The following is a 22,087-nucleotide window of genomic DNA, read 5'->3' as shown; positions in this document are numbered from 1 at the left end:
CACTGATTTGGCAACTTAGTCTGAGTTAAAACTGGGCTGGATTTGATCCATCATTTTCAATCTTTTAACCTTTTATGCATTATTGTATAAATACTTAAAGCGTAATAACTCCATAGATTTGAATTGGGACCTCCACAATTCACAGCGAGTAGCTTGTTAATGAGAAGATGTGCAAAGCAAATACGCTACAGCTGTGACTGCAATGCGTCACAGACACATTTAATGTAATATAAATACCATTCTCTCTCTCCTGCAGCTCATCTCATGTTCAGGTTGTATCTGCAGGTTGTAAACATTAATAATTAGGCTGCCACAAATACAAGTCCTACCTCTGAGTGAGTCAACTAAAGATAATCACAGATCTAAAGTGATTCTTTGAGTTTTGTTATTTTTTAACTTTAATTAATTGCAAATATTGAACTTAATTAGAATCAATAAGGGATTCAATCAGGGATTGAGATTCAGATTGCTAATGCTAAAATGCTATTGAACCCCAAACATACGTAGACTCCTAAACAACCTTTAACCAGCTGTATTCCACTTTAAAGTTACTATGAGGAACTTTAACTCGCTGTTGATTTTGGCGATCCCTGTGGAAAAAGGCGGTACTGTTTTCGAGCACCAGAGTCCCTTTAGAAAACCTCTCATTTTACTGCAGCAGGGTCTGACAGTCTGCCCCGCTCAGTCCTGGTTCTGGTTCTCCCGTGCCTCCGTTTCCTTCAGCGTGCCCAGTAAGAAGGCCTCGGCCTCCAGCAGCGTGGTGTCAGCTCTCAGCGAGGTGAAGCTCTGGTCCTGGCCGGAGGAGGAGCCGCTGCAGCCGGGCGCGGAGCTCTCCACCTCCCGCCGGAGCTCCGAATGCAGGTCGAAGGCGGCAGCAAAGCCGGATCTGGGTCTGGTCGCTGCCAGAGGCCCCGCTGGAGTCTGAGCTGAAGGAGGTTCTGCATGGTTTTGTTTGATTTCTCCAGAATCCGACCCGGTGGCACCGATGACGAGCATTAAGAATAACTCTATAGAAACAGCCAGTGTTCTCTCTGATGCTCTGTTTACTGATGGAGGTCATATAGAGGTCATATAGAGGTCATACAGAGGCATCAGGATTAAACTGAGACGGTTTCAGAACCAGTTCAAAGTTCCTCACAGTAACTTTAAACCCAGATTAAAAAAAAAAAAAAAAAAAAGATAATCACCAAATCAATGTTTACTGGAAAACGTCCGTCTGCACTTTTGATACCAGAGTTGTGTTTTGTCATTTAGCACCAGCGGGTTGACTGCACTTAATCTGTGTTTGGCTCAGCTGATCCCGAATCAGTGGTTTTCTAATCGGACGCTAAACAAAGAGAATTCTATTCATCAGCTACCTGGAGCCAGAATACTGACATGCTAAATGAAACCAATCTCTTCATCAATAATCAGCTGTTCAAACCAAGAGGAGGATGATGGGAGGATGATGGGAGGATGATGGGAGGATGATGGGAGGAGGAGGAGGATGATGGGAGGAGGAGGATCCTGGTCGTGGGGCACTGTGGCTGATGTAGTCCGGGTCACATAGCCAGAGCTCGAGCCTTGCCGGCCGCTGCCTGCGCTCTCTGCACGGCTCCCTGGTTGTTCTCCCTCCTCATCAGCTGGTTGGTCTCAAACAGGCCCTCGTGGCTGCTGCCGCCGCTGCCGCCACCGCCGCCGCCGCCGCCGGGGCCTCCGTCCAAAAACGTCAGCACCCCTGGACCAGACAGACTCCTTGTGACATATTTCACCAAAGCAAAACAGGACACAGCAAAGACTCGGACACTGAAGGCCGCATTCAGTCTTTGGGACTGTGTGCCAGGAGACCAGCGGGGACTCCAGGAGGTTACTGGTCCCCAGAACCTCATCCAAACAACTTCACACCCAACGCTGGGCTTCCTTGGGTCCTGAACAATACAACCGCCATGACACAGTTGAGTCCAGATTCAATACTATCACCGTACTTGGGTGGCGATTCGATATGTATTGGGATTTTTAAAGGGACTGTCTGTTAGAATCAGAAATGTCTTGTTAACAGCTTCACCTGTGTCCGTTAAGTCAACTAAAGTCAGCGTCCTGTTGCTGGCGCTTGTGCTCGCTCTACATAGACATGAAGGAGCATCACTCAACACAGTGAGGAGACACACGTCAGCTAAAAGCACAACATCACTCTATATTTCAGCTGCTTGGCAGTAATGTTAGCTGACCAGACCAAGGTCTCTCCATGAATCAATGCTGATCCTAGTGTTGGCTTTTCCCGCCTCAGCCTCCCGACCGCGGCCGGAGGGAACGGGGGAGACGCCGGAGTTTTGGTCGGAGACGATAACGTTTCTCTCTGCGGAGCCCCGTCACTTCACAAGACACGGGAAACCTCTGTTGGTCTGGAGGAGCTGCAGCAGTTATTTCTGCACAAACGTCCACTGAACATTCACTAGATATTCTCAGAGCTAAACTAACTCTTCTGCAGTGTGGAGTGAGCAGCATGCACGTGAGAGGTGGAGCGAGAGAGAGAGAGAAGGAGCGCGGTGTGTGAGTGAAGGCAGGCAGAGGAGCAGAGGAGCAGAGGAGCAGAGACTCCGGTCCTGGAGACCAAAGCTACGGTCTCCCCCGCGTCCTCCGACCGCGGCCAACACTGTTTAACAGCTTCACTAGATACAACCAAGAGGTTTTGGTGCTTCACTGTAGTTTGTGTTGGAGTCTGAGTCTGAACAGCGGAGACACACGAGAGAGCATGAGACACCGACCAGCAAGGATTTATACGTGGAACAAGTTACTAACAGAAACTTTAAGTACACAATACAGAGATAAAACTTTGCCCAAATCGCAACACTAACTCACCGCAGTTAATTCCCTTTTTTTTTTTAAATATATGTTTTTATTATTAACTAAGCTGCTTTAACTCAGAATCTGGTTTGTGTTTCATCACCTTCTGTCTTCTGTTTGACTTCATATAACGGCTGAGGGTTAACTGTTACCTGAACGTGGGTTAATGTTCAACTAGAAACGGCATTACAGACATTGAGGAATGAAGCCCGTCCCTTAAAAGCACCATCTCTATTTTTACAAGCACAAAAATGAACCAGTCGTCACGGTGACACAAATAAAAAATGTGTTGATTACCTCCAGAGACAGGCGGGGGGGGCGGCTCCCGTCCAGACAATTAACACGTTTAACACTGTTTAATATGATTAAAAAGTATTTATAGTGTTTGGTATCAGAACAAAGAACAGAAGGACTGTAACAAAACTGAGATGAAGTGACACAAACTTCAAACAATGATTTAACAGAACAAAACAAAGTCGATGGTTGAGATTCTGAAATAATCGGAGGCTTCATCCTTCTGTTCCAACTCTTAAAGTTGAACTCTTTTACTTGTTACCTGCATCACTTCACTCTAAAGTTACTGTAGATAGTACTCAGATATTTTACAGATATGTATAATGAAGTCTTACCGTAACCGTCCACACATCCGCTTTTAAACTCGCCCTCAAACCTCATCCCATCGAAGCGAGTGAAGACGCCGGCGCCTTGAAATTTGCCCTGAACAAACTCTCCTTCATACCTGAAAAAAGAGATTCACATAAAAACACATTTACAGGAAGAAAAAAGAAGCTTCTCAGATTGCTTCAATAGAGCGTACTAACAGTTCTTTAAACTAATGAAAGAAGAGAGCTGAGAGGACGGTGAGGAAGGACATCTCTCTAAAGCAAGAGGAATGCTTTTATACGGACGTGAACAATAAATAACCGACGTTTAACTGCTATGATTTAGACATATTGGCCTTCAATGTTTTGCAATTTTAGGTATGAAATTGGCAAAGCTCTGTATCATAACTCTGTTTTCAGGTCGGTTTTTGTGGAATCTAAAACGCATTTCTTGTTGATTTCTATGTATGTTGTTGAACAATTCATTGATTGATCATAAAAATAATAAACACAATAATTTAGATAATCTTTAGTCACAGCCGTCAGCACAGCGTGGAGTTTCAAACTGATGCTGAGTGCATGAAGACAGAGCCTTTTATATAAAAACCAACACACTAAGTGAAGTAGAGCTGAAAGAATTACTCCATTTATTGATGAGGTGATCGGCAGGAAAACAATCAGCAACTATTTTGCGAATCGATTTAATTGTTTCAGTAATTTTTCAAGCAAAAAACAGTAAAAAAAATGGTGAAAAGATTTTCTGGTTCCAGCTTAACAAATGAGAGGATTTGTCATGCATCATTGTAAAATGAATACCTTTTAGGTTCTGGGGTTTTTAGTTGAACAACACAAGACATTTTAAGACATCTTAATTAACTACTCGTTAGTTGCAGCCCTAAGGTTAACATGTCTCCTCCCATGACGAGGGCCAAGCTAAAGGTTTGCCAGGTGATATTAAAGGTGCATTAATATAGAACCAAACAAATATTGTCTATGTAAAGATACGGGGAAGTGATGTCTACCTGAGCAGAGAATGAAGTCTCTCTCTGTGCTTTGTTGACATTGCCGGGCCGGCCGTGCGTGTGACTTTTATTGCGTGTTAGTGCATGTGAGCGTGCCCCAACGGTTCGCTCATACGGCAGTTGGCGTCGTCGCAGAAGTGTAGCACCCACTCTCCGGTCCCCCCCCCCCCCACAGGTTAACACTGTCAGCGCTGTTAGCACCGTTAGCTTCTAGCATTGTTAGCTGCTAGCCACTGGCTCGGCCGTTACCACGTTGAGAGCCGTATGGAGGCAATCCTTAAATCATAGATATGCTCTGAATTCTGAATTTAGCACCTTTAACAATATTCAAATAAACTTAGTTTTATAGAAACTTATTAAATAAAACGTTTTAAAAACAAACCGATGAAGCAGAAGAAGTATTCAGTTACTGTGACATTAGGTCAAAGGTCAGGTTAGCAGGAAGTGAATCACAGACCTGGAGCCGTCGGGGAAGACCAGCACCCCACAGCCGTTGAAGAGGCCGTTCTCAAACTGTCCGGTGTAGCAGGTCCCGTCGCTGAAGGTCAGCTGACCCAGGCCATGACGCAGACCTGCAGCGCCACAAAACACACACAGCTGAGAAATCAACGGCTTCTGACAGATTAGGTTCAGTTTATTATATTATAAAATATATATATATATATATATATATATATACATATATATATATACTCCACAGGTGAGATATGGAATCATCTTAACAGCAGCAGAGAGATAACAAGCAGAAACAACAGAACATGATGATGACTGTAAAATACAAAGAAAACATAATGATTGTCACTGGGTTTAAGATAAATGTTTAAAGTGAAATTGACATTGTAAAGTAAATGTATATTACATTAAGATCAAATATTTAAAATCACGTACAAATACAGAACTATTATGTTTAACTGGAAACGTTATCCGGCCAGCAGCGGTAATGTCAGCGTGGTCAATTTCAATTTATTACCATATTATTTAGTTATTATTTAACTTAGTGTATCATAGTCTCAAATGCCACAAAGTCAAACAAAGAACCATAAAAAAGCATGAACGCAACACAAACGTGTACTTAGTACCACAAATATACATTTCCACAAAAGGAAAACACAAATTATCTGTCAATTACCATTAAGAACTGCAATAAAACAGAAACACACTGTCGTAAAGAGGAAAACACAAAGAATCACATAATATAACAACAAAAACGTATCCACCCGACCCGAGAACCAAAGTACTGCAACATCTATCAGAGAAACTACTGTAGTCCTGCTATAATACTATAGTCCTGCACATAGGTTACAGATAGCAGTAGATTAATGCTTTATAGGTTTCATTTATATTTGTAAACGTTGCCTACCTGAAATCAAGTTTAGTAAAGTTTACATGTTTTTATTTATTCTTCAGAACTATATGATTTCCAAGTATAGTTCAATTCTGATAATTCAGTGTATAACTAATAACTTTTTGCAAGATTCTTAAAAAGAATATTGGTTAATATAATCATAATAATCAGCATCAGTTATGCAGTATTGTTCTGGGTTTTGTAGTTTTTGTGCAACACATCGGTCTCAGTGGTCGTATTGTGTGTTAAATAAAACCTCCAAGACAACAATAAGCAGTTATTAAGACATAAATATAACTGAATGGAAAAATGAAACTTATACATGAGTCTATTTGGCCTTCTAAGACTCTAGTTTGTTTATGAATGATAAATAAAATACCCTGTTTCTATGTTACATACAAAGCTTCGGACCCAAGGATACATCATAATTTGGAGAATTATAAAATACTGCGTTCTATATAACAACCTCTTCTACGGTCGACAGACATGTTTGTGTCCTGCTCTTGAACCAGAACAAACAATAAACCAGAACAGACTGGTGAGAAGTCTCAGTCTGATTTGGAATGAAATGTTTACTGAAATCCATCAATATTTCAGAAGCACACTCGTTTCTATCCTTGAAAAAACAACATATTTTGGAGGTTAAGTCTCTTATACCTCACTCCATCATGTGTTCAACACGTGTTCATTTTATCTATAGGCAATTATTTCTGAGCAAAACTCTTCGGCCTGAAACTTTGTACAAAAGATAAACTGGAACCAAACGGGGTTGAAGCCAAAACATGACCATGAACTTCCACCATTTATTATCCTCGTATAGTCTGCGGTAAGTTCAAGGCCATAAAGTAACAAATAAAACTCAACTCTAGACAGGAAAATACCAGATTTACAATATTCAAGCACAGTTAGTACTTTTTAACACTTTTGATATTGTTTCCAGAATGGTTTGTTCCAGAAACAGTACAAAAAGGTCCAACAAATACAGGACTTTCAACCTCTCCCAACTCGTCAAATACCGTCGTTTGGGCAGCGATCCTCGTCATTGGAAACCGACGCATGGAGGCGCCCTTAAGCGACAGTATGTGAGGAATCAGGCTTTATTCAACATGCAGTCTGTACGGACTGCAATGTAAACGCATCCACATAACACATGCCACGCTTGGAGCTAGTGAAGCCTGCTGATGTAGTTTTGTTGTCTAAACCTAAAGAAATTGTAGTTTTGATACCTAAACCTAAAGAAGTTGTAGTTTTGTTGCCTAAACCTAAAGAAGTTGTAGTTTTGTCGTCTAAACCTAAAGAAGTTGTAGTTTTGTTGCCTAAACCTAAAGAAGTTGTAGTTTTGTCGTCTAAACCTAAAGAAGTTGTAGTTTTGTCGTCTAAACCTGAAGAAGTTGTAGTTTTGATACCTAAACCTAAAGAAGTTGTAGTTTTGTTGTCTAAACCTAAAGAAGTTGTAGTTTTGTCGTCTAAACCTAAAGAAGTTGTAGTTTTGTCGTCTAAACCTAAAGAAGTCTTTTTGTTTGTGTTCAAACGGGACGTTTCATTCAGTTTTACGTGTCAGAACATGTTGGTTTTAAGTTTCACTTTCACTTTTACAACGTAGTAGGTGTAGTAGGCCCCTACTGACCCACATCTATGGTGCTCATAGCGACTGATAACGCCTATTTAAAGGCCTGATAACAGTCAAATCGGTGAAGTTTTTCTTGGGAATGCAGGTAAAAGAACATTTAAAAAGGCAGTTACATTATTATTCCAACTAAACTTTGAGCTCCAGGAGAGTTGTTTAAATACAGATGGTGAGCTGCTCTCTTTCATTTTTCACCTCTTAAAATGTTCCACAGAGGTGAGAGCTCATTTTCTCCAGTAATTCTGTAACTGATTTCCGAAACCATGAGGATGGCAGTGGAAGGAGCCAGAGCGTTTCTCCTTGCCAGCCTCCATTAGCAGGCCCAGCGGGACTTAGGAGAATAACGGGATGTGAGGCACAGTTGGACACGGACTGAGGAGGTCCTGGGTTCCTCACAGCGGCTGTAAGCGAGGAATAGGATTACTGTGAGCTCGCCAAGTGGCATGAAACTGGTGGAGACCCTAACAGCGGATTGGGATTTCCAGGAGGGGGAGGCGGGCTGCTTGGCAGGGGGTGAGGCGAAGGGTGAGCCTAGTGAGCGTTGTCCCTTGCTCCCAGCTAATGGCAAAGTAAATTAAGCAGTCCATCTGTCAGGGCTGCTTAATGTGCCGCTCTCTGCCTAATCTCAGCCGGGTTTCCACGGGAGATTTGGACAAGAGATTTGGAGAAGAAACTAAATCTGGAGCTCTGCATTCCATTTTCAAACTCCAGCTTCTCCTGAAACATCCATATGTGCAGATGTTTGGACTCGATTAAGTATATATATATATATATATATATGGGTAAAGAAGAGGGCCAACGGGGGCTTAAATCCAACTCTTCAGCCTGCGGGAGCCCTGACGAGTGCGAGGCGCCCGAGGTGGAGATTTCACGGAGTAGCCGCTGAAATGTGACAATCTGTGGCGTGTCACAGACGCCACAGTCAAACGCCCAGAGCCGCTTCTTCCTTCAAGCATCAGAGCATATTGAATATAAGTGGCAAAAGTGAAAGCTACAGACCGCTATGACGCTAACTTTATACTGAAGGGACAGTGATGTGATCCCTCCAGACGGACTCTAATCTGTCACTCAGCTGCTCCGTAGCGCCTCTCCTCAATCTCTCGTGTCGGGTCACGGTCTCCGGCTAATTACGGTTTAGAAGAGTTTGTCCGGCTTTTATGTCAATCAATAGCGGTAATGCATAGATGTTAAAGGACTGGGAGAAGTCCAGTGGTAAATGGCTTCTGGCTGTGCCTCGGCTGGATGTGGATGTACCCAACCTACTTCCTGTAACCCGATCGCTCACGGGCCCGTCTTCAACCGGCGCTCCGCTCAATTATTCATGTGACGCCGCAGACCTCTGTCCAACACACCACTACATGTTTGTGTGCAAACAGTGACTTTGCATGGATGGACGCAGAGACGCGACGCAACACACACACATCAATCTGTGTTCATGACAACACCTCCCAACACACACACACACACACACACACACACACACACACACTCACACACACTCATAATTACATATTACAGAGTTAACTGAACCCGTGGTGTTAAAATCAACAGAACGCACACATCTTGAAATGTCGGAAAATAATTGTCTTAAGTGCTACAAAATCTATTCCCCGGAGTACTTTAGCTCTGTTTACACGTGGAAGTATACAAGGTGGAGAGAGAAACTTAATTAAAAAGTTATTAACAGCAGGAAAGAAAACAACAATTTACAAGTAAATGGGTGAAAAGGGAGCGATATAACAGAGAGTAATATCTAGAAACGGTCTAACTAATCTTCCTCATGATAAAAACTGACATCAACTGGAAGTAAATGGGACTAAATGAACATTGTTCAAGATGCACAGCAACACTTCTTGCTTTTTGTGTTAAACTGTATCTCACTGGTCTGTCTCAGGGTGGGAGATACAGACAAACGCTTTAGAGGGAAATAATAGTAAGTTAAAGTTACTGTGAGGAAGGTGAAGAGCTCCGCGCCCGGCTGCAGCGGCTCCAACATTTGAAGAAATTCGCTCAAGGCGTCCCTGAGATACGATGTTCACAAGAATGGACCGGACAGACGTACTGACGGACAATCCGGAAACATAATGCAAAATGGAAATTATAACTTCTACAATTCCATGACAAGAAATAGATATACTTATTTAAAACAAATTAAATAAATGTGACAAAAAAAATCGACACAATGCCAAGAAATCGTGCCAGTTCCAAACAGAGAGCTGCGTCTGATTCCTCCAGTCCTAACTTAGAAACACGTCTATGCTAAAAACAAACACCGCCGTGCACTAAACCGGAGCATATCGGAGCATCACAGCCAAACCAGTTTAACAGTTTTGTGCTAACCGTGCAGGAAGCATATGTTTCTCCCTTCAGTCTCGCGCCCGCTTCGGTGCCAAACTTTTGTTCTTTGTTTAACCTCGCCCTAAAGGTTGTCTCAGTGTTTTTGTCAAACTGCAAATACTGGTTTAGGTAGTGTGATATCCCGTCTCCGCGGGCGCGCTGGCACCAGATGGTCCATATGTGCATGTGTGTACATTTTCCTGTAGTTACCGACTGCAGTTTGACACCTTTTTTTTGCTTGTTAGATGCAATCTGTGTGACTGCAGGTTCATTTAAAAGCCAATTAGTTTTGCTGTTGTGACTCACTGACGGTACACTTCTCTTCTGACCCTCCTCTGACTGCTCCTTCCTTAGAAGCTGCTGGAAACAACTTTCTTTTAGCACAATCATTTTATCCTCAAAGGTGTCCTTAAAGGGGATATTCACACTAACAACGGCAACAAGTGCTGATAGAGCTAACACTTAACGTGTGGGGGGGGGTGGCCATTATGCTTCAGTGAAATCCTGCCTCCCACCCCTAGCAGACTTTCTCGCTCTTAACACTCTGCCCTTTGCTTTGAGCGTCTAATGATGACGCGGATGGGTTTACATTGGAGTTAGTTGAAAGCCCGGTGCCTCCCATAAAGACGCCAATGGATGCCTCATGTGTCGGTATCAAGGCGTCGTGGGCCGCTGCCCCGAGCGTCGGCCTTTGACGCAGAAACCAGGCTGGAATAATATGAATGGAGTTGGTATGAAAACACCACAACACGTTGTTCCGTACCCGAGTATACTGGCGTCATCATCCACGTGTATGTGTTTATGTTGAGATCAGCTGTTCTAGTAGCGGAGCATCGTAAAACACGTCATTCAAACTTCACAGAAACAAAATAAAATCACCAGAACCGTCGTCAGTCTTTCCAACAATCAGCAGCTCTGGTTTGGTCTAAGTTAACTCGGATTTCACCGAGTTTGATGTGAAGATATGCCGACTCTACACTCTGTTCCCCCCGCTGTCTCTCTCTCTCTCTGCTCGCTGAGTGGCTCTCGTTCTTCAGAGGCAGACCATTAAATTAGCCAAATAAAACTGGTAACTTTTGGAGTCTGATATAATCAGGCTGGTTGGAGATGAGCCAGGCCGGCACAGAATCCATCCCCGACGATCGCCGCGCAATGCATGCTGGTTAGATTTGTGTCCGACTTGCTCTGACGTCATAAACACGTGGGCAACGATGACCTCACGAGATCGAAGCGGCCGCAGTTTTTAGAGCCAGGCGCCGCAGCTGCTGTCCATCGACTGCAAGACCCAGGGCATTATGGGAAACGCCTGGCTGGTGCCTGATCAAAGATCTGATTGGCTCTTAGTGTTGACAGCAAACACCACGTGTTGTAGAAAGTCGTAAACTTTGTGTGTAATTGTAATATTGAACGCAGATTGTATTAGTCTCATTTTGAGCAATGAAGGTTTCATCTGTTAACAAACATCTGGTGTGGTTGATCATAATAATATTATTAAAACAAATTACAAAGTGCTTTACATGGCAGAAATAAAACTAGTAAAGGATAGATCCAACGCCAGATACACGCACATCTCCACATAGATTTACAAACTAATATAAATAAATCCTGACGTGGTCTGAAAACTACAAGTGGCCTACAGATCGGATCTCACAGGAAGTCACTGTTTCTGTGACTTCCTGTAAATTCTTTGAAGGCTCCTCGAAACGTCTGGAAACTGTCCGACTGGACCGCAGCTTTTAGTCTCCGCCCCCCCCCCCCCCCGCTGCAGACGCCTGATCTCGTCTCCTCTCCAGGAGAGACGCAGTTCATCTCCAACGAGTCGAATAGTTTTATGAATAAAAAGCCTGAATTTGATCTGTTTTTTCTCAAAACTTGTACTTTAAATAAGCCAGACGACACAAGTCACCGTCACCCATTCCCACTGACGGCTGCAATGCAATGTGACTTTACGGGCCTTCCTACCACGTGCATGGTTCATCAACGCCGTTGTTTCAGAACCATGGACAGAGCTGTTTGTTGTGTGTGTGGCTGCGGCGCTGTCCGTAGTACTGAAACGGAGCAGAGGAGATCGATGGGCAGATCAGTGACTCTTAGATCGGTTTCTAACGATACGTGTCCACAGGGGCGTTTTTTATGGCGAGGGGACGCGACGCTTCCCAACATTGGACGCTTGGTGTGCTGTCCCTAGAAACAAGGCACTCGGCTCCTGATTGGACGAACGCTTTCCCGCCGTTGGCTGCTGCTCCCAGCTTTCAAACCGGAACCAGTCTGGAGGCTCGTTTGGAAACTTTCTTCTCTTATTTCACGTCAATAGTTCACTGAGATGTGTTTCTGAAAACATTTGAGGAGAGAAATAACCCATGTTGCTGAATCTGTCTTTATTTTAGATCAACAACGTTTATTTTAAAAGATCCTCGGGAGTTTGGAGAGGCGGCGAGTCGCGTCGGACGCCCGTGATTTACATAAAGTAGACGAGCCCTCAACTTTATGCAAATGAGGAGCGGGCGTCGTGACGCCTAGTCTCTCGAATCGCGACGCTACGCTACCAGAATGCATTGCGTGGCTGCTTACATAGACAATGAATGGGGAGCGTGGAAAGCACGGAGCCTGTGGACACGGACCATTAGCCTGCTTGCTTTTCGTGGTTGTAAAGAGAGAGAGAGAGAGAGAGAGAGAGAGAGAGAGAGAGAGCTGTTTCTACGGGCCTCCTTCTGCTGATTAAACAGAGAACCGTTCATAAATTCTAATTATATTTAGCGCTCTGTTAGCGCTACGTTCTGATGTCAGTGCTCTGATTAATACATGTATTCTTGGATTGCCGGCTGCTCTCGTACACCGTTCGTAGCTTTACCTACAAAAAGTCATGCACTTATTATGTTATTTGTTTTCATCCCACAGAATCAATCTGTATGTAATTAACGTAACCGTGAACCAGGAAGTATAAAGAGCGGCGAACTGGAGGAGGTCGCGGTGGACGGGTGGGACAAATAATACTGGACTTTCTCTCAGGAGAGCGGCGTTCGTGTCCCGTGGGAAACCACAATCAACGTTGATTTATTTGTCACGTAAGTTACGGCACTTCCGTTGTTATTTGAACCCAATCCTCCATCTTTTCCTAAACCTAACTAAGTAGTTTTGTTGCCTAAAGTTAAGGAAGTCGTTTCCTGTGAAGACAGAAGTTTATTTTGAAAAGACTGTATGCATGTAACGAGCGGAAAGTGACACGTGTTGATGGACATCCGTAGGAACCAAAAAGGAGGAATAACTCAGATATATGATGCCAACCGTTGTATGAGAATACTTTATATTTCAAACAGAAGCCTGATGTTGTTGTTGTTGTTGTTGTTGTTGTTGTTGTTTAGCCTTTCTGAGAGTATTGTTTGGTTAAATCAATTCATTTTATTTTTAAAATTGCACCCATGAAATTGTAAACAGCCCGTACAGTCGCTCCATCCTGGCACCTGGCCATCCGACTAAAGAAGTGTTGTGGAACTACTCAATACTCATACAGTACATCAGTATGTCTGTTTCAATGCATATGCCCCCCTCCCTGTTCAGATGCGTTCCGCGGTCCACGCAGAGAGCCGAGCACATACTCAACGTAACCTCGGATCAAGAAATCTAACTAAGCTGCATCCGTGTCCCGACTGGTGTCTGGTCTGTGTGTGTTACTGTGATTCTGCAGAGTTTTATTATTACATGCATCAAATAGTAAAAGTGTGGTATTTACACGGCTCTGCCTCACGTGCATTATTGCCTTAATCACATGATAACAACACCTGTGCTGTGCATGCACATGCAGCCAGTGATGGAGGATGGAGGAATGAGAGAGAGAGAGAGAGAGAGAGAGAGAGAGAGAGAGAGAGAGAGAGAGCAGGTCGGTCTTGCCTTCTTTCCATTCGCCGTGGTACTCCTCGCCATTGGAGTAGCTGAAGGAACCTCGTGTCAGGGTCATGGGTCCTGCTGCTGGCACACACGACAACACACAAAAACCATCATCAACACCCGAAGCTCTGACACTGTGACACACACGCACACGCACACGCACACGCACACGCACAGAGCTGAGAGTTCATCTAATAATGTGACGTGTCAATTTACGCTCCAGTCTTTTCAAAATGAAACTAAATTAGGTTTAGGAAAAGATGGACTTGGTTAGGTTTAGGCTAGGTATGAACTGATACCCAATACCACCATCGTTTGTGTTTGTCCACGGCCCCGGGAAACACCTTCGCCCCGAGCCTTTCCTAGCCGACCTAGAGCCGGTGGCGGCGCACCGCCTCGTATGCGGGACTCTCCATCCTGCCGTGTGTCGCTCACACCCTCCAGCTGGCTGTTAACGAGGGTCTTTAGACACAGAGAAGTACTCGTATCGGTACTCGTATCGGAGAGTACCCAAATGTAAGTACTTGTACTCGGTCTGAATGAAGTGGTATCGGTGCATCACTAGCTTAAACAAAAAAACTACTGAGTTAGGTTTAGGAAAAGGTCGCGGTTTGGGTTAAAATAACTCCAGAAGTGCTGTAACTAAATTACGGAAGTTACGTGACAAATAACTCAACTTTGACTTCTGGTTTCAGACGGGACATGAACGCCGGTGTCCTGGTGAAAGTTCTCTCAGGGTTCTCTGAGGGTTCTCTGAGGGTTCTCCTCTCCTCTTTATTGTCTCTGAATGAGCTGACAGACAAAGTGCCGCCGACAGGATCATCAGAGGAACATTTAGTGAGAAAGAACCCGTTCATTAGACTCAATAACTGCTGCGATGCCATCAGGCACGCTGTCAGTGTGTATCCCTCCATCCTCATCCCTCCATCATCAGTGTGTATCCCTCCATCATCAGTGTGTATCCCTCCATCATCAGTGTGTATCCCTCCATCATCAGTGTGTATCCCTCCATCCTCATCCCTCCATCATCAGTGTGTATCCCTCCATCATCAGTGTGTATCCCTCCATCCTCAGTGTGTATCCCTCCATCCTCATCCCTCCATCATCAGTGTGTATCCCTCCATCCTCAGTGTGTATCCCTCCATCATCAGTGTGTATCCCTCCATCATCAGTGTGTATCCCTCCATCATCAGTGTGTATCCCTCCATCATCAGTGTGTATCCCTCCATCCTCATCCCTCCATCATCAGTGTGTATCCCTCCATCCTCATCCCTCCATCATCAGTGTGTATCCCTCCATCCTCAGTGTGTATCCCTCCATCATCAGTGTGTATCCCTCCATCATCAGTGTGTATCCCTCCATCATCAGTGTGTATCCCTCCATCCTCAGTGTGTATCCCTCCATCATCAGTGTGTATCCCTCCATCCTCAGTGTGTATCCCTCCATCCTCAGTGTGTATCCCTCCATCCTCATCCCTCCATCATCAGTGTGTATCCCTCCATCCTCATCCCTCCATCATCAGTGTGTATCCCTCCATCCTCATCCCTCCATCATCAGTGTGTATCCCTCCATCCTCATCCCTCCATCCTCAGTGTGTATCCCTCCATCCCTCCATCATCAGTGTGTATCCCTCCATCATCAGTGTGTATCCCTCCATCCTCAGTGTGTATCCCTCCATCCCTCCATCATCAGTGTGTATCCCTCCATCCCTCCATCATCAGTGTGTATCCCTCCATCATCAGTGTGTATCCCTCCATCCTCAGTGTGTATCCCTCCATCATCAGTGTGTATCCCTCCATCCCTCCATCATCAGTGTGTATCCCTCCATCCTCAGTGTGTATCCCTCCATCCCTCCATCATCAGTGTGTATCCCTCCATCATCAGTGTGTATCCCTCCATCCTCAGTGTGTATCCCTCCATCCTCATCCCTCCATCATCAGTGTGTATCCCTCCATCCTCATCCCTCCATCCTCAGTGTGTATCCCTCCATCCCTCCATCCTCAGTGTGTATCCCTCCATCCCTCCATCATCAGTGTGTATCCCTCCATCCTCAGTGTGTATCCCTCCATCCTCATCCCTCCATCATCAGTGTGTATCCCTCCATCCTCATCCCTCCATCCTCAGTGTGTATCCCTCCATCCCTCCATCCTCAGTGTGTATCCCTCCATCCTCCATCTAATGTTGCCACAGTAACGGCGCCCTCATCCCTTTCATCCTGCCGGCATGACACTGTCACACACACACACACACACACACACACACACGCACACACACACACACACACACACACACACCCTCACTGAGCTCCAGGAGGAATAGAATAAGATAAAAGCTTTACCTGTTTAATAAAGGAGCAGCTCTCCTGTTTGTCTACATCACTGAGGACCAGGCTCCAGTGAGGATCTGTGCTCCTCTCAGCAGAGCTGCTGCTGCTGCTAGTCCTCTCAGCAGAGAGCAGAGCTGCTCAGCTCCTCAAGGTGCCGCCCTCTGATTGGCTGCTGGTCCCTCCACCTCGTCTCATCGCGGCCTCCTATTGGCTGCTGCTCCTCCGTGTGGAGGGCAGCGGGTTCAGGGCTTCATCAGCCGGAGTGCTGAACCTGGCTTCAGTCCTCCGGGTTCCCGGGTCGCCCTCCAGCCGCTCCGGGTCTTTATGTCTCTGTTGGATCATAAAACAGCAGCGAGGCTTCCTCTTAATGAAAACGTATCATTTCATCTCTCAATCTGGTGATTAGACACACGTTTAGGAGCGTTTTATGGAACTTGATTTATTGTTGTGCCTGTGCGCTAAAACAGCTGGTTGATGAAGGGATGCGGATCACATCTGGATCCGCATCCCCTCAGATCTGGATCCAGATGTGGCTCCAGAGCCAATAAGGCTTTAATTGAGTAAAAAGCTCAGAAGAATCCAGGTGACCCAAATGAAACTAAAGTCTGTCGCCCTGGTTTAGTTTCTCAGATATATAGACTATAGACTATATGATTATGGTTATTAATAAACCATTGAGCTCCATGCTGCTGCTTAAGGGGAGATTACAAAAATAACTAATAGATATTGTATTACACATTTTCTGTATATATGTAAATATCCAAATAAGACATTATCTTATTAAATATGAGCTAATTGCATTCCTAAGAAATCTGAACATTGGATAAAGTCAGGTTCATTTTCTTTACATATTTGAGTCAAAGGTTTTTACTGAGGGGATTTTAGACAGTTAGACAGACAGACAGACAGACAGACAGACAGACAGACAGATAGACAGACAGATAGACAGACAGACAGACAGACAGACAGACAGACAGACAGACAGATAGATAGATAGATAGATAGACAGACAGATAGATAGATGTAGGGGAGACTGGGGACAGTTGCAACACTTTTTACATTTCTCTCAGTTACTCAGAGACTATTTGCACTATACCAGGGGTCAGCAACCTTTAATATTAAAAGAGCCATTTTAGTCAAAAAAAAAAAAAATGGTAACTCAGTTTATAGTCTCAGTATATAGTATATCAGTCTAATGCAGTGAGGGACAAAGAGACAATGTACTACGGAGTATTAGGACCACATTGAGGGAAAACACATCTGAGATTTACACAATAAAGTCAGAATATTACGAGAATAAAAGTCGTTATATTACGAGAATGAAGTCACAACTTAACGAGAATAAAGTCATAATATTACGAGAATAAAGTCGTAATATTAAGAGAATAAAGTCATAACTTTACGAGAAAAAAAAGAAAATAACACATACAATTACTACTTTATAATATTCTGACTTTATTCTCTAAATCTCAGATTTATGTTTTTTCCTCAATGTGGCCCTAATACCCCTAAAAATGAAAATATAAACAACAAACAGTTATTCATTTCCATGTTTAAACCTCCACAGGGAGCCTCTGGAGAGGAGCTGAAGAGACACAGGTTGCTGACCGCTGATCCAGACCAACCAAAAATTGTATATATTAAACTTACTAATCTGTTTGCTAATGACCATTTAAAGATGATTACATATTACATATGGTTCACAAAAATGTATTTAAATGGAAGAAGTCAGATGTTGCAACTGACCCCAACCCTGCAGGACATTTACAACATGTTAAAAATACATAACATTTCACTAATTAACTTATATTATACAAACTGCAACTGGTTTAAAAAAGAAGATGTTTCTCACTCCGGTGAATGTGAACCGCTAACCCTGCAAAAATGTGTTGCAGCAGCAGGTTAAATAAAATGTACATATCAACACTAGAGAAATATACCCGACTGCTACAACTAGCATGCAAAAATCTATAATATAAAGGTAGAATAACCCACTATATACACTATATACATTAGCAAAGTGTGCAAGTTACAATGCTTTGTTTTTAAATGAAAAATAATCACTCCATAAATCAGAAAATACTGTCAACAGCCATGAAAATACATTTTCACCTTGTTTTTAGGAATACAATGTAGTATAAATCAGGCTCTGAATGATATAAGAACAAACACCTCTGTAGAAACCTTCAGATTATAGAGAGGAATGAAACTGGAGAGTCTGGAGGATGTGAGAGCTGCTGAAACGGAGATTTACGGATCAGAGTCTGAGAGATATTAGAGAAAACGGCCTTTAAATATACGGATTGTTAAATTCTATACATTTTGAAGACACTACAGGTGAATATGGTAAAAAAAAATAAAAATTAGGATAAATTCACCTGTAGTGTTTTTAAAATGTTACTGACATTAAAATAAATGCTATGTTTAAATATGCAAATGAGGCATTATCTAACGATAACTGTTGGTGAATTTAGGAGAAATCTGCAGATATAAATACACAAAGTAGTAAAATAAACACCTAAATGTGTATTTAGGATGTTTTCTTTCCTCTAGTCTGAAAGAAGAAGTCATGTCTCACCTTATAGCAGATTAATATTCATAATAATAATCATAATAAACTTTATTTATATAGCACGTTCTATACAGGAGAAAGTGCTTTACAACAAAGTAAAGACACAAGACAATAACTCTAAACAGATGGATCTGTCAGAGCCTCGGGGAGGGAGTTCCTCAGTTAAAACAGGCTGAGCTGCTGAGTCTGTTGTTGGTGTGATAGTTTATCTCTATCTCCCTATATCACTATCTCTAAAACAGCAGCAGAGGATCTAAGAAAAGAGTTAGTAATATACTGCAGGCCGGTTCCAAACCATGAAGAGCCAAGTAAAAGAACATTAAAATCAATCCCAAAAGACACTGGGAGCAGGTCAGCTAGAACCGGGCTGATATTCTAGTTAAAGGGACAGTTTGTAACTTCTTACTCGTATAAATCCTTGCTGGTCGGTGTCTCATGGTCTCTCATGTGTCTCATGGTCTCTCGTGTGTCTCATGGTCTCTCGTGTGTCTCCTGGTCTCTCGTGTGTCTCATGGTCTCTCGTGTGTCTCATGGTCTCTCGTGTGTCTCATGGTCTCGCGTGTGTCTCCGCTGTTCAGACTCAGACTCCAACACAAACTCCAGTGAAGCACCAAAACCTCTTGGTTGTATCTAGTGAAGCTGTTAAACAGTGTTGGCCGCGGTCGGAGGACGCGGGGGAGACCGTAGCTTTGGTCTCCAGGACCGGAGTCTCTGCTCCTCTGCTCCTCTGCTCCTCTGCCTGCCTTCACTCACACACCACGCTCCTTCTCTCTCTCTCTCTCCACCTCTCACGTGCATGCTGCTCACTCCACACTGCAGAAGAGTTAGTTTAGCTCTGAGAATATCTAGTGAATGTTCAGTGGACGTTTGTGCAGAAATAACTGCTGCAGCTCCTCCAGACCAACAGAGGTTTCCCGTGTCTTGTGAAGTGACGGGGCTCCGCAGAGAGAAACGTTATCGTCTCCGACCAAAACTCCGGCGTCTCCCCCGTTCCCTCCGGCCGCGGTCGGGAGGCTGAGGCGGGAAAAGCCAACACTAGGATCAGCATTGATTCATGGAGAGACCTCTGTCTGGTCAGCTAACATTACTGCCAAGCAGCTGAAATAGTCTAAAAAAAAAGATCTGAAAAAAAAATCTAAAAAAAAAGATCTGGAAAAAAATGTCCGAAAACACTGAAAAAAAAGATCTGAAAAATGTCGAACAAAAAAAGATCTGAAAAATGTCGAACAAAAAAAGATCTGAAAAATGTCGAACAAAAAATCAAAAAAAAAAGATCTGAAAATAATGTCCGAAAAAAAAGTCTGAAAAAAAGATCTGAAAAATGTCGGACAAAAAAAGTCTGAAAAATGTCGGACAAAAAATCTAAAAAAAAAAAAACTGAAAAAAAAGATCTGACAAAATTTCCGAAAAAAAAGTCTGAAAAAAAAGATCTGAAAAATGTCGAACAAAAAATGTTGAACAAAAAATCTCAAAAAAAAGTCTAAAAAAAAAGATCTGAAAAAAAAATCTCAAAAAAAAGATCTGGAAAAAAATGTCCGAAAACACTGAAAAAAAAGATCTGAAAAATGTCGAACAAAAAAAGTCTGAAAAATGTCAGACAAAAAATCAAAAAAAAAAGAATGAAAAAAAAGATGACAAAATTTCCGAAAAAAAGTCTGAAAAATGTCGAACAAAAAATCTCAAAAAAAAGAGAAATGTTTTAAATAAATCTTAAATTAAGAAATTAACTATGAAAGATTCAAATAATCACGTTTTCTTTTCAAAAAATTTCCGAAAAAAAGTCTGAAAAAAAAGATCTGAAAAAAATGTCTGGAAAAAAAAGTCTGAAAAATGTCGGACAAAAAATCTCAAAAAAAAGATCTGGAAAAAAATGTCCGAAAAAAAAGTCTGAAAAAAAAGATCTGAAAAATGTCGGACAAAAAAAGTCTGAAAAATGTCGGACAAAAAATCTAAAAAAAAGAACTGAAAAAAAAGATCTGACAAAATTTCCGAAAAAAAAGTCTGAAAAAAAGATCTGAAAAAAATGTCCGAAAAAAAAGTCTGAAAAAAAGATCTGAAAAATGTCGGACAAAAAATCTCAAAAAAAAAATCTCAAAAAGTGTATAACTAGTGTTATGAGGTTAAACAGGTCATAATTCTCTCTCTGATATCTATTTTATATTGATGTGAAAACATCTTCAAACAACTGGATTTATTCAAATTTCTCACCAAAAACTACATTTTACCAGATTACATTTGAACGCATCATGATGACGTTGTAATTTACCTTCACCCAATAGTCCTTTTTCCTGAGCCGACTTTGAACGCCTCATAACAGTAACTCAATGGCACCTCCGTTAACGATAGTATCTCCGTTATTTAACCAGTCAGGACTGTGCTGCTAACGGCTGCTAACAGCTAACGTTACTAACTCTCATCCTGCTGATTTGTTGTTCACAGTGTCGCTTTATCAGGTAGAAATAGGGTGCGTCCCCTCAGGTGCGTCCCCTCAGGTGCGTCCCCTCTTTTTTTTCCTCCTCCGTGTCTCCGGTCCCAAACAAACTGAAACATGATACAGCGTGCGTCTGCGTCATTGTGCAGCGTAACTGTTGTAAAGCATCAATAAGAGGAATCGATAGTCAGAGATTCCTCCGCGTACCACTAGAGAGAGCACGCGGACCACCAGTGGTACGTGGACCAGAGTTTGAGAACCACTGCCTTAATATATTTTAGAATCAGTGTTTGAATACCGGCTCGTCCACTGAGGCAGACCGTTGTCTTTGTGGACGTTTTGACTTGTGAAATAATCTGATATCGACAGCATTCAGGGCCTTCCCTTCCGTTGAGGACACTGAGGTTCTGTCCTCCGTGTTTTTGGGATGTGGAGGTTTTTGCAGCTCGTTACTGTGTCTACGTTCAGACGTCGGACAAAAAGTGTCCGAAACAAAAGATCTGGAAAATGTCGGACAAAAAATCTCAAAAAAAAGATCCGGAAAAAATGTCAGAAAAAAAGTCTGAATATTATAATATCTTAGTGATGTCACTGGTTGGGCTGTTTCCTGGTAGATCTCCAGATGCATTCTGGGGAGTTTTCGGACATGTTTACATGTTGCCTCTCTGATTTCCATAAAATGATTTTCTTTGTATCCATACTCTCCAGGATCTCTACAGATGATTGACTACAGCCGCTGAGATGTGTCTGTTCATTTAAACAATGCAGAGTCTTTATGCGCCTTTAAATCCACCGCACAGCCACGCGCCCTTTGACACACACACGCACACACGCACACACACACACACACACACACATACACATACACGGAGCTTTAAGCCATGTGCTGCTGCTGCTCCCTATACAACATTAAAACAGACAAACATCCCATTAAACCACACAGAGAGATGCTGGGAGGGGGGGAGGAGGAAGAGGAGGATGAAGAGGAGGAAGAGGAGGAGAAAGAGGAGGAAGAGGAGGAAGAGGAGGATGAGGGTGTGTTTTTGGTGGGTGGGACATATGATCATAAATGTATAGAAGGTGCTGCTGCAGCCTCGTCCCCCTCATATCCTCATAT

General features: G+C 42.9%; 1 protein-coding gene across 2 annotated transcripts; it reads right to left on the bottom strand.

Moving 5' to 3' along the window:
* Nucleotides 1–674: 674 nt before the first annotated feature.
* Nucleotides 675–16,117, bottom strand: LOC119485035 (MORN repeat-containing protein 4-like). 2 transcript variants are annotated; one of them, XM_037764315.1, is made up of 5 exons: nt 15,980–16,117; nt 13,645–13,722; nt 4,905–5,019; nt 3,453–3,562; nt 675–1,717 (listed from the first exon to the last, which is right to left on the bottom strand). In XM_037764315.1, the coding sequence occupies exons 2-5, from the start codon at nt 13,709–13,711 to the stop codon at nt 1,542–1,544; spliced, it is 468 nt and encodes a 155-aa protein (XP_037620243.1). In that variant the 5' UTR covers nt 13,712–13,722; nt 15,980–16,117; the 3' UTR covers nt 675–1,541. The 2 variants fall into 2 exon arrangements, with proteins under 2 accessions (XP_037620243.1, XP_037620242.1); XM_037764314.1 differs by having other exon boundaries at nt 13,645–13,719.
* Nucleotides 16,118–22,087: the final 5,970 nt, after the last annotated feature.

Source organism: Sebastes umbrosus, chromosome 3 (genome assembly GCF_015220745.1).
Source record: "Sebastes umbrosus isolate fSebUmb1 chromosome 3, fSebUmb1.pri, whole genome shotgun sequence".
Lineage (NCBI taxonomy): Eukaryota > Metazoa > Chordata > Actinopteri > Perciformes > Sebastidae > Sebastes > Sebastes umbrosus.
Note: the sequence above shows the minus strand (reverse complement) of the source record. Positions and strands in the feature narration are given on the sequence as shown.